General features: G+C 47.9%; 1 protein-coding gene across 3 annotated transcripts in view; it reads right to left on the bottom strand.

Annotated features, from left to right (window-relative positions):
• The window catches only part of PALS2 (protein associated with LIN7 2, MAGUK p55 family member), a 311,218-nt gene that overhangs the window by 78,551 nt on the left and 220,511 nt on the right, over nucleotides 1–12,156 (bottom strand). For all 3 annotated transcript variants that reach the window (XM_082259378.1, XM_082259377.1, XM_082259376.1), the window contains exon 6: nucleotides 8,454–8,585. In XM_082259378.1, coding sequence (XP_082115504.1) covers nucleotides 8,454–8,585 — 132 coding nt within the window. The remainder of the gene's footprint in view (nucleotides 1–8,453; nucleotides 8,586–12,156) is intronic.

Below are 12,156 nucleotides of genomic sequence, written 5' to 3'. Positions count from 1 at the left end.
AGAATGCAATCTCACCTCCTTTGGATGTTTAGGCTTCGCGCACAGCGAAGGTAAGACAATATCCTCATTAAGATGGAATTCCGAAACTCGTTTCGGAAGAAAAGAAGGATTAGGTCGCAAGACCACCTTATCCAAATGAACAACCAGGTACGGAGACTTGCAGGACAAAGCTGCCAGCTCCGACACTCTGCGAGCCGAAGTGATCGCCACCAAAAAGGCGACCTTTTTGGACAACATAGACAACGAGATCTCCCTGATCTGTTCAAAAGGAGCACGTTGCAACACAGACAGAACGAGATTCAAGTCCCAAGGGGGCAAAGGATCCCTCCTAGGAGGAACCAGATGCCGCACACCCTGAACAAAGGTGCCAACCAAGGAGTTGGAAGCCACGGGACGTTGAAACAGAACGGCCAGTGCAGACACCTGACCCTTTATCGTAGCCAGCGCCAAACGCTGATCAACACCCGTTTGAAGAAAAGACAGCACACGGGAAACCGAGTACGTGCGGGGTGAAAACCCCCTGGACTCACACCAGGCAAAATAGGCCTTCCAAGTACGGTAATAAACCTTCCCCGAGGAAGACTTCCTCGCGTTGATCAAAGTATGAACGACCTCTGGAGAGAGACCCCTCTCCTTCAGGACCTCGGTCTCAACAGCCAGGCCGTCAAAGCCAGCGACTGTAAAGCAGGATGGTATATCGGTCCTTGAGACAGTAGATCGTCTCGAAGAGGCAGACGCCACGGAGCGTCGACCGCCAGATTCACGAGGTCTGCGTACCAGGACCGGCGAGGCCAGTCCGGTGCCACAAGAATCACCGTGCTGTGTTCCGAGTGTAACCTGCGAAGGAACCTGGACAGCAACTGAATCGGTGGAAACGCGTACATCAGCCTGTACTGATGCCACGGGGCCACTAACGCGTCCGACGCGTCTGCCCGAGGGTCGCGCGTCCTTGCCACGAACCATTTCACCTTGTTGTTGAGACGCGAACAGGTCCACATCTGGAAGACCCCACTTCGCGCACAACATCTGGAAGACAGCCGGGTGGAGAGACCATTCCCCCTGATCCAGGGTCTGGCGACTCAGATAGTCCGCCTGCCAATTCTCCACTCCCGGAATGTGAACCGCCGTTATCGCCGGGACATGAGTCTCGGCCCAAGACAGAATGTCGGCCACTTCTCGAGCCGCTCGGGCACTCCTGGTGCCCCCTTGGTGGTTGATGTAGGCCACCGCCGTGGCATTGTCCGTCTGCACCCGAACCGGGCAGCCCTGCAGCCGGTCCGTCCAGCGATGAAGACAGATTTATCGCACGCAATTCCAGAATGTTGATCGGAAGGGAAGACTCCCCCTCCGACCAAGTTCCCTGGGCGGATAGAACGCCCAGAACACCACCCCAGCCCGACAGGCTGGCATCCGTGGTGATCACCGTCCACGAGACAGGACGAAACGACTTGCCCCCGGACACCATCGGGGACTGGAGCCACCACAGAAGGTTTCTTCTGGTGCGATGATTCAACGAGATTTGAAGATCCAGAGATTGAGGTCGCCCGTCCCACCTGGACAGGATCTCCGCTTGGAGACCCCGCGTGTGAAACTGGGCGAAGGGAATCGCCTCGAAGGCCGAGACCATCAATCCCAGACATCTCATGCACGTCCGCAGAGACGAGTGCGGAACGTCCCTGAGGGACCTGACTTCCTCCTGAAGAGTTCTGAGTTTGTCTTCCGGCAGGAAGACCTTCGCCTGCACCGAGTCCAGAATCATTCCCAGGTAGGGAAGACGAACCGACGGACTCAGTGTCGACTTTGGAAAATTTATCGTCCAACCAAACTCCTGCAGAGTTTGCATCGTGACAGCCAGGTCCTTCTCCAGACCCTAGCTGGACGCAGACCGAACCAGAATGTCGTCCAGATACCCCAGGACAGAAACGCCCTGGGCCCTCAATAATGCCAGAACCGGTGCAAGCACCTTGGTGAAGACCCGCGGAGCCGAGGCGAGGCCAAAAGGCAACGCCACGAACTGGTAGTGATCCTCCGCAATGGCAAATCGAAGGAATCTCTGGTGACCCTCGAAAATGGGGATGTGAAGATACGCATCCTTCAAATCGATGGAGGCCATGAATTCCCCCGGAACCCGGGCAGCCACCACCGACCGCAGGGATTCCATGCGGAACTTGCGAACCCGCACAGAGCGGTTCAGAGCCTTCAAGTCCAGAATTGGACGAACCTTGCCCTCCTTTCTGGGCACGGTGAACAGATTGGAATAAAACCCCCGAGATCTGTCCCGATGAGGCACCGGAACCACCACTCCCTGAGCCCTCAGGTCCCGCACCGCCAGGTGCAGGTCCCGCAAATGCTCTGGAGACAGTTGAAGATTTGAGGGAAAAAATCTGCTCTCCGGCCGAGAGAGAAACTCGATCTTGTAACCAGATCGAACGATCTCCTGAACCCATCGGTCCCGCACACGGGTCAACCAGGGTTGAAGAAAACCGAGAAAGCGTCCCCCCACCCCAAAACTGGGTGAGGGCGCCCCTTCAGGCCGAACTGTTATGGGCTGCAGATCCGGATTGGCCGGACTTCTGTTTCCCAGACCAGGGCTTCTTCTGAGAGCCTTGACCTTTGAACGGCTTGCCCTTGTAGTGCGGCCGAAAGGCACGAAAGGACCCCTGAGGGGGCCGAAAATTAGCATGCTTCTTCCCAGAAGCCCCCTTAGCCTTGGGGAAATGGGGCAAGAGAGTGCTCTTACCCCCGGTGATCCCCTTAATCAACACATTCAAGGACTCCCCAAAAAGGCGAGACCCATCATAAGGCAGGTTGGCTAAGGTCTTACGTGAAGATTGGTCCACCGACCAACATTTTAACCAAACCAGGCGGCGAGACAACACCGCCACGCTGTGCACACGTGCAGCCAATGGAATCAGGTCCAGGTCCGCATCACACAGATACATGACACCCTGGTGGATTTGATCCACCATATCCAGGGTCGCCGGCGAGGCCGAGTCGGCCACTAGGACGCGCCTAAGCATCTGCGTCCAACTTGCGATCGCCTGGGCCGCCATGAGAGAAGCAAACAGAGCTTTAAGCATAGAGCCCGTAACAGAATAAGTATGACGGGCAAGAGACTCCAGTCTCCTATCCGTGGCATCACGGAACACAGGGGAATCCTCTGCAGGAATCGCAGAGGCTTTGTTTAAAACCGCAATTGCGTGATCCACTGGGGGAGGCACACACCACCTTTCATCAGTGGAAGGCGAGAAAGGATAACGCAGCTTGAACCTACTTGGTACAGCAAAAGGTTTGCGCAGATTGCGCCATTGATCCTTAACAGCGCGCTGAAAATCATCATTGCAGGGAAAAACCTGCGGCGTCCTGCGTTTTCTCTGCGTCCCATAGGCCGCCAATGCAGCGGGGGGACACACTTCATCCTGCAAACGCAGTGTTTGTTTAATGGAAGCAATCAATTCATCCATGATTGCAAGCTCTTCAGGCGAGCCAGGGGGAGAATTATCAACCCCCTCAACTTCAGCCTCCACCTCGGACCCCACTAGATCTAGGGAGGAGCGGGACCCCGATAAGGAGGCCCCCGCCATAATAACCCCATCACCTTCACCCTCAGAATCAGAGGAAAGAGCAATTCTGGGTCTTTTAGTAGATTGAGCAGCCACCAGCATCTGCACCTGAGCAGCAAGGCCAGCCACAATAGTGGCTAAATCCCCCCCTGGGGGGGAAACAGCGGTCCCCTGGCTTTCCACCAAGGCGGTAGGAAATTTGCCCTCCTGAGAATCCATTGCCCCTGTAATGCCAGACAATAAAGGGTTAACTGCCCCTTTAAGCAAGCGCGGCAAGCGCAGCCCACCGCACCACACTCAAGCACAATGAGACCCCCACAGGGAATATGCAAACTGAACACAGGCAATGGATAGCAAGAACAGAAGGATAAAACCTGAGGAGACCCTCGCCGCTGCTGCTGCCTCGATCGGTGTTCCTGGAAAGAGGAAGTGATGCTGCCAGGGCGCTCTATGAAAGCCTATGTAGGCTACAAGAAAATGGCCGCCATGCATGTAAAACATGCGGCCGGAGCGAGTGTAGGCAAAATGGCGCCGTTTGGCGCCGAAACCGCCGCTCCACAGTGCAGCAAAGCACACGTGACATCCTTGTATAGGAATACATGTCAGATCGCCGCAGCGATCGCTGTATATGCTCAAACATGCCAAAAAAAAACATGCCCCACAGCACACAGCTTCTCACACTGACCAGACTGACACACAGTGTCACACAGCTCCCCCCCCCCCCCTTGCAGCCCACAGCATGCAGCCGAGAGATAGGGAGACAAGCAGTGTGAATAGAGGCAGGTTACACAGTCCCAGACTGACACCCCCCCAGACAGACAGGTCCCCACATAGATACACTTACCTCTCAATGGCGTGGGGGACCCGCACAGGCGAACAAGCCGCTGCACATGAGGCAGGGAGAGTCGCAATTCAAGACGCACCAAATGTGGGTTAAGAAACCGCACAGCGTCCAGTGAGGTAGCCACCTCACCAATCATCCCTGCACCGAACAGGGATGGGTCGTTCACTGTGCCAGGAGCGTTACCTGGCAGAACGCTCGATGGCAGGCTGGGAAGCCACTGACCCACGACCTGCGACCAGGGGGATCAGCCCGAGACCCAGCCCGCATGATCCTCTTCATCAGAAGAACTAACTAAAGCTGACAAAAATAACAGCTAAGTAAAGGTAGAGAGAAAACTCAAACAAAATTTCAAAAAGTAGAAAGAGTCTGGGGCAGAAAGCCCCAGCACAGGAAAAGCCAGCCACTCCTGACAAGCTAGACAGCTGAGATATGGTTGCAGGAAGTAGGAGGGTATTGACTGAGGGGACCACCCCTTGAGGGTGGGATATGTTAAAAGCTTTAATGTTAACATATTCTGTTGCCTAGCTACTCCTTCGGAGCAAAGTCTAATACCCATATGTGACGAATATGAAGAGGCGGCGACTGTCGGAGGACGTAAGAGAAAGAGCGTTTATTTTGAAAAAATAATATATTTAACATCTTTTTATATGAAATTCCCCCCAAAAAAATGTAAAAATCAAATTTTTTTTTAATTTTTGGCCAATTTGTTTTCTGCTACCCATATTTGGTAAAAAGAAAATCACGATAAGCATATTTTGATTGGTTTGCGCAAAAGTTATTGCGTTTACTAACTACGGGAAAGATTTCTGTCATTTTTGGTGTTTTTTTTTTAACGCGTAATGGCGGTGATCTGCGATTTTTTTGCGGGACTGCGACATTGCGGCGGACAGATCGGACCCTTGACTGACATTTTTGACACTTTTGGGGGTACCAGTGACATTGACAGTGACATTACTGCAGTAATCAGTGCTATATATATGCACTGTTACTGTAAAAATGACACTGGCAGTGAAGGGGTTAATTTTATTCGAGAGGGAGGGGTTAATGTATGCCTGGTGCTTACTGATGTGTGTGGGGGGAGGTGACTGAGTGACAGAAGGACAGATCGGATGTTCAGCTATGGAGTTTTACAGTTGACAAAGTGTTTCGGCCTAAACTTGTTTCCGTTGGCCAGAATGATATTTGTCCTTGTATCTAAACAGCTCCAACATATGTGGATGGGAGGGGGGGGGGAGCAGGTGCCTGCAGGAAGGAGGGGAAGGCGGGGTTCTGACCTCCCCAAGGAGGAGCTCACGTTCCACCCAAAACCCTTCAAGCGGGTAGGAGGGGCGGGGGCAGCTACTCACCATACCAGGAGCCAGGCAGGCATCGCTCTAGACAGAACTCCTCTCTATTGAAATGATAGGAGGGGGAGATGTGGGACTTTATATGAGGTGCAAGGTGGGACATGCCATGCACCTCCATCCCTATTGAATTATACATAAACAAGAGATGGGACTTTGAATGAGAGACATGACAAGGCTGGTAGGAAAATAAATTAACACATTTATTGATGCATAAAAATGAAAAAAAAAAAAAAAACATTGCATGTTACAGGATATTGAAGATGTGTGTGAGCTGATAAGTGATCCCCAAACCCAGATAAAAAAACAACGTCATAATTCCACGGGGTAGTAGAGTATCTAAACATATGATAATATAATCGCTGCATCAGATAGGCTCAACGCGTTTCGTGGACTGGATCTGCCACTTCCTCAGGAGTAGGTGTGTAATGCATATCTGCAGAAAATATATACGTATATAGGAAATTGCAAAGATGATAGATTTATTAAAAGCTGGGAGGATGAAGGGAGAGGGAGACCAAGCACCCATATCCCCAAAACTTACAATACAGTTCAGGTTGTTTTGGGCGTTGGAGGCAGGACATGACCATAGGTATCCCTCCCAGGACCTGAGGGTGCACAGACCAGGCGGACAAGGCAAAGCACACCACGCACAGCAGAAGTGTGGGCATAGGTGGTAAGATAGATAGTAATACATGTAGCAGCGTAAAAGGATATCTATCAAAAAATAAAGAGAGTGTATACTTAATTGAAATCCATAGTACTGCTCGTATGGTGAAATAATATATAGGTACAAAGTGTTCCAAAAGTAAGTGTAGGAAAAGAAAGCGATAAGTATAGAATGACAGAGCCAGAAACCAGAAAAAGTTACTGATGCATCGTGGTCAACAAAACAGGCAAGAAAAGACCCACAAAAAACAGGAAAACCCCTGAGAAAAAAAATGAGAAAAAGAGGGGAAAGGGGGCCAAAATGTGCACCCGAGAGGATCTGGGTAGAAGCAAAGAAGATCCATGAAAAAAAAAAAAAAAACAGGGAATGCCACCAAAGAGAGAAGTGCCGAACTTGAGAAATTTTTCGATCTGTCCACGGGTAGGTTGGTTGTACTTGATCAACTTCAGTACAACCAGCCTGACTGGCTCTTTTCACCCGTTCACTGCCGGTAGCTATAGTCCTCTAGGAAATGTCTGTAAAAATGATTTATAATAAAATAGTAAAAAAATAAACAAAAAAGAAAGACTAAACACTTTTAAGGGGTTATTAAAAGTGAATATCCAGATTTTCTGGTGTATGACCAAACACACCAAAAGCTAAAAGCATCATGCCAGACAAGATCAAAGAAAATATGCTGTATTATTTTATAGTAAAAACTATTATGTACACACACAGACACAACGGTGACAAGAGAGTGCAGCAGGAAAATTGCTGACATGTCAGGCACTGAACAAGGATGGGTGCAATCTTTTAAGAACAGAGCTGTAATTGCTATATTGATCAGACAGACAATGCTTGTATTTGAAAAAAAGAGAATGAAAGGAGAGTGGAAAGAACATTGTGTGGCTAAGTGTGCACTGCAATATGTAATACAATGGTAAACAAATTCATTAATTAGCAAGGCGGTAGAGCCCAATAACCAGCAGGTATTTTTTTAATGCTATGAAACAGGTTTTTTCATCAGAAAACCGGTAAAGAAATCCTATTATAAGGATTACGAGAGTAATAGTATAAATATTTTATCTGGCTCCTTGCCCATGGGGCGTTATAACAAACCAGTTTTTTTTCTACAACACAAATTCTTTACCCAGGGCTGTGACTCTATAGGTTTGTTAAAATATTTTATATTTTTAATGCTTAACCTACTGCATATAGGCAGTTGTAGAGCAAATTAAAAAGAATATCCTTGTATTTGAATTGCCTATAATTGACAGCTACTGACTTTTGGCATCTAAAATATTCATTTCAATAAGAAGGGTCCATCAATGAGGTAAGGCCAGCCTAACACTTTTTAGGTTATAAAGATGAGAAAAGTGCAGGTACAGTAAAATCATCCATGCCACAGGAACTCAATTGTGCATTGTAAAGTTTCAACAGGGCAGCATGAATTAAGGGCCGTTGCACGCGCAGGGGGTGGATTTACAAAAACTGGATCGTGCAAAATCTGGTGCAGCTCTTCAAAGAAACCAATCAGCTTCCAGGTTTTATTGTCAAAGCCTAATTGAACAAGCTGAAGTTAGAAGAGGATTGGCTACCATGCTCAGCTACACCTTTATTCTGAGTATCTAGCTCCTGTATCTCCAATCAGTGTTTTAGTGCTTGCGGGAGGGCACAAGTCTAGCACTTAGCCCTAATGCTTGCAGCTATTCAAAAGTCTATGGCAGGCTGAAATACACTGTGGCTGGAAAGAGCTAATTACTTTTATTGAGTGCTACTCACATTTAGGGCCCTTTGTGTTCAGGGTTGTACAGAATACTTGGAACACAAAATACCTGCAATCCTGGCATACATCCCTGAACACATACAGACTTAAGGCCGGCCATAGATGGAGCAAATTTCAGTGGAGCTGGACGCTGCACTTGTGCCACCTGGGAACACTAAAATGCTGGAATCTCACACACTGGGGCTAGATGCCCTGTGTGCAAGGGGCCCTACCTGTTCCGCACAGAAACCATATAAAAAAAAAAAAAAAACAGTATAGATGTATTTACCTGCCACCAGTTTGGATCTTCCCTGTTAACTATATGTAGTATTTCTCCTTTGGAAAACTTTAAACCAGCCTCTTTGCAGGGAATGAGATTATCGTTAAATGGATTGTAATCAAAATGACACTTCACATACACCTAATGGGAAAATGAAAACAATATTTAGCATTAACTTTGTATACTATGCTTAAAATAATTTTTTAATAAGTACTTCAAACAGCAGTTAAACCTGCAATGACTGCGGCAGGGTAAATAGTTATATTTAATCAATTAGGAAATAATTTTGTGACAAGAGCAGCAATTTAGATACAAGACCCCTGCCCCCTGCTCTGACCTTGTCTACGCTTTGGGTCTTATGAGAAAATTTACTTTTATTAACGAGGTAAAGTAATTACATACATGTGTTAAAGTGGAAATAAAGACTACATATACGGTAAACATGCTTAAAACCACTGCTTTCCCCCTTCTTCCTACCTATGCTGTACGGTGCAGGTAAAAAGTGTCTGTAAATACCTTATTTCAATCTGCTCCAGTAGCTCTGCCCCCCCCCTGTGTCATAGAACAGTTGCTGCAGGGATAAGGAGGGAGCGCTGACAAAAGACGGAATGAAAGCCAGTGGGTGACATAATGGCTCCCACGATTCAGCCCCATTGACAGGTGCTCCATGACACAGAGGAGTCAGAGATTTTGCATCACATGATGGGACCGATGCAGATTGAATGAAAGTATGCACATAGACCTTTCTTTTTTTTTTTTTTTTTTACCAGCACTATACATGATAGGTAGTAGAAAGGGGAATCAGTGGTTTAAAGCATACCTATATGTAGCCATTACTTCAACTTGAAATAACAGTTTTGGTTTACAGGAATAAAAGGCCACGTTCACGCAATACTGTCACTTTAACAAAGAGATATCAATGGCCTCAGAACCAAAGAGATATCTTAACATTCAGACTAGGCCTCACAGGCTGCACACTCAGAAGCAGATTAATCAGTATGTGAGGTGAATCAGTTGACAGGCAAGAAAAGGTCAGACTTCAAGTGACCTCTCATATGACCCATGCTGAAGCGCTAGAATAAGAAAGTAGTAAAGCTAAATAAGGCACATTTAAATCTTTCCTGGGCAAACCTGCAAACTTGTAATAATTTAAAATCTATGTATATCCAAAATCTTTTCCTTTTTTTTTTTTTAACAGAACAGGAAATGTTAGAACTTCTCATGTTAATGCTTTATCATTCCACTTTGAAGATTCAAGAGACCGAAAGTGATGAAAAATCCAAAATTGTGCCGCTTTTCACAGAAGGTGAGGGTTATCCTGTTCTTGGGGGCAATTTTCTAAAATGGCAAAATTCTCCTTACTCTATGGAAATTTTCTCCAACTTCCTGTTGCATCTCCAAAAAAGAAAGTAAAGGTAAAGCTCTCCAATAGGACACAAACCACAAAAAAATAAACATAAGTCTTTAACCATTTCCCTACTGTATGCAATAGTTTAATTTATTACAGGCATTTATCTAGTGCTATCAATTTAGACAGCTTACATATGTAAATGTTTACTTGTATCATGTCCGAAATCTGACCATCCCCTGCAGCGTGTCTGCAGTCTCTGAGCATCCACTGCAGCGTATCTTGAGTCTCTAACCATCTTTTGTATCATGTCCACAGTTGCTGAGCACCTCCTGTATTTTATCCAGAGTCTTTGACCATCTCTTATCTTCATTTCTGCAGTCTTACTATATATATATATATATATATATATACACACACACACACACACACACCAGCAAGAAAAAGTATGTGAACCCTTTAGAATGATATGGATTTCTGCACAAATTGGTCATAAAATGTGATCTGATCATCATCTAAGTCACAATAGACAATCACAGTCTGCTTAAACTAACAATACGCAAAGAATGAAATGTTGCCATGTTTTTACTGAACACACCATGTAAACATTCACAGTGCAGGTGGAAAAAGCATGTGAACCCCTAGATTAATGACATCTCCAAGAGCTGATTGGAGTGAGATGTCAGCCAACTGGAGTCCAATCAATGAGATGAGATTGGAGGTGTTGGTTACAGCTGCCTTCCCCTATAAAAAAACACACCAGTTCTGAGTTTGCTTTTCACAAGAAGCATTGCCTGATGTGAATGATGCCTCACACAAAAGAGCTCTCAGAAGACCTACGATTAAGAATTGTTGACTTGCATAAAGCTGGAAAGGGATATAAAAGTATCTCCAAAAGCCTTGCTGTTTATCAGTCCACGGTAAGACAAATTGTCTATAAGGCTCCATGTACATGGGACCAGTGGCGGTTTTAGGCACAGGCGAACGGGGCAGCCGCCCGGAGCGGCATTTTTTCATACCACGTGGGGGGCGGCATGCCCGGGCCGCGGACTGGTACCGGTCTGCGGATCAAATGGTACCGGACCGCCCGAGCCCCGTTCGCCCATGCCTAAAATCGCCGCAGCCGAGCCGAGGAGCAGAGCATTGCTCCCCCCCGAGCCCGCCCATTGAGTGACAATAGCGAATGAAAATTCGCTATTGTCACACTGATCCTCCTCCTGGCCAATCAGGGAGCGGGTCCTCCCTCTTCCTGATTGGCCGAAAGGCAAACCCCACACCATTGGCCGAGGAGGAGGCGCCGCGGGAGGACTGAAGAGAAGTGAAGAGAAGTGACTATGAGGTAAGTGCACGGACGGGTCGGGGGGAACGCTGGCGCTCTGCATTGAAAAGTGGCACTCTGGCATGCCATCTCTACATTGAAAGGGGGCATTGCTGTGGCGCTCTGCATTTATTGGGGGCAACAATGCTGTGGCGCTCTGCATTTATTGGGGGCAACAATGCTGCGGCGCTCTGCATTTATTGGGGGCAACAATGCTGCGGCGCTCTGCATTTATTGGGGGCAACAATGCTGCGGCGCTCTGCATTTATTGGGGGCAACAATGCTGCGGCGCTCTGCATTTATTGGGGGCAACAATGCTGCGGCGCTCTGCATTTATTGGGGGCAACAATGCTGCGGCGCTCTGCATTTATTGGGGGCAACAATGCTGCGGCGCTCTGCATTTATTGGGGGCAACAATGCTGCGGCGCTCTGCATTTATTGGGGGCAACAATGCTGCGGCACTCTGCATTTATTGGGGGCAACAATGCTGCGGCACTCTGCATTTATTGGGGGCAACAATGCTGCGGCACTCTGCATTTATTGGGGGCAACAATGCTGCGGCACTCTGCATTTATTGGGGGCAACAATGCTGCGGCACTCTGCATTTATTGGGGGCAACAATGCTGCGGCACTCTGCATTTATTGGGGGCAACAATGCTGCGGCACTCTGCATTTATTGGGGGCAACAATGCTGCGGCACTCTGCATTTATTGGGGGCAACAATGCTGCGGCACTCTGCATTTATTGGGGGCAACAATGCTGCGGCACTCTGCATTTATTGGGGGGCAACAATGCTGCGGCACTCTGCATTTATTGGGGGCAACAATGCTGCGGCACTCTGCATTTATTGGGGGCAACAATGCTGCGGCACTCTGCATTTATTGGGGGCAACAATGCTGCGGCACTCTGCATTTATTGGGGGCAACAATGCTGCGGCACTCTGCATTTATTGGGGGCAACAATGCTGCGGCACTCTGCATTTATTGGGGGCAACAATGCTGCGGCACTCTGCATTTATTGGGGGCAACAATGCTGCGGCACTCTGC

The sequence above is a fragment of the Pelophylax lessonae genome (assembly GCF_965119305.1).
Source record: "Pelophylax lessonae genome assembly, chromosome: 5".
Classification (NCBI taxonomy): Eukaryota; Metazoa; Chordata; class Amphibia; order Anura; family Ranidae; genus Pelophylax; species Pelophylax lessonae.
Note: the sequence above shows the minus strand (reverse complement) of the source record. Positions and strands in the feature narration are given on the sequence as shown.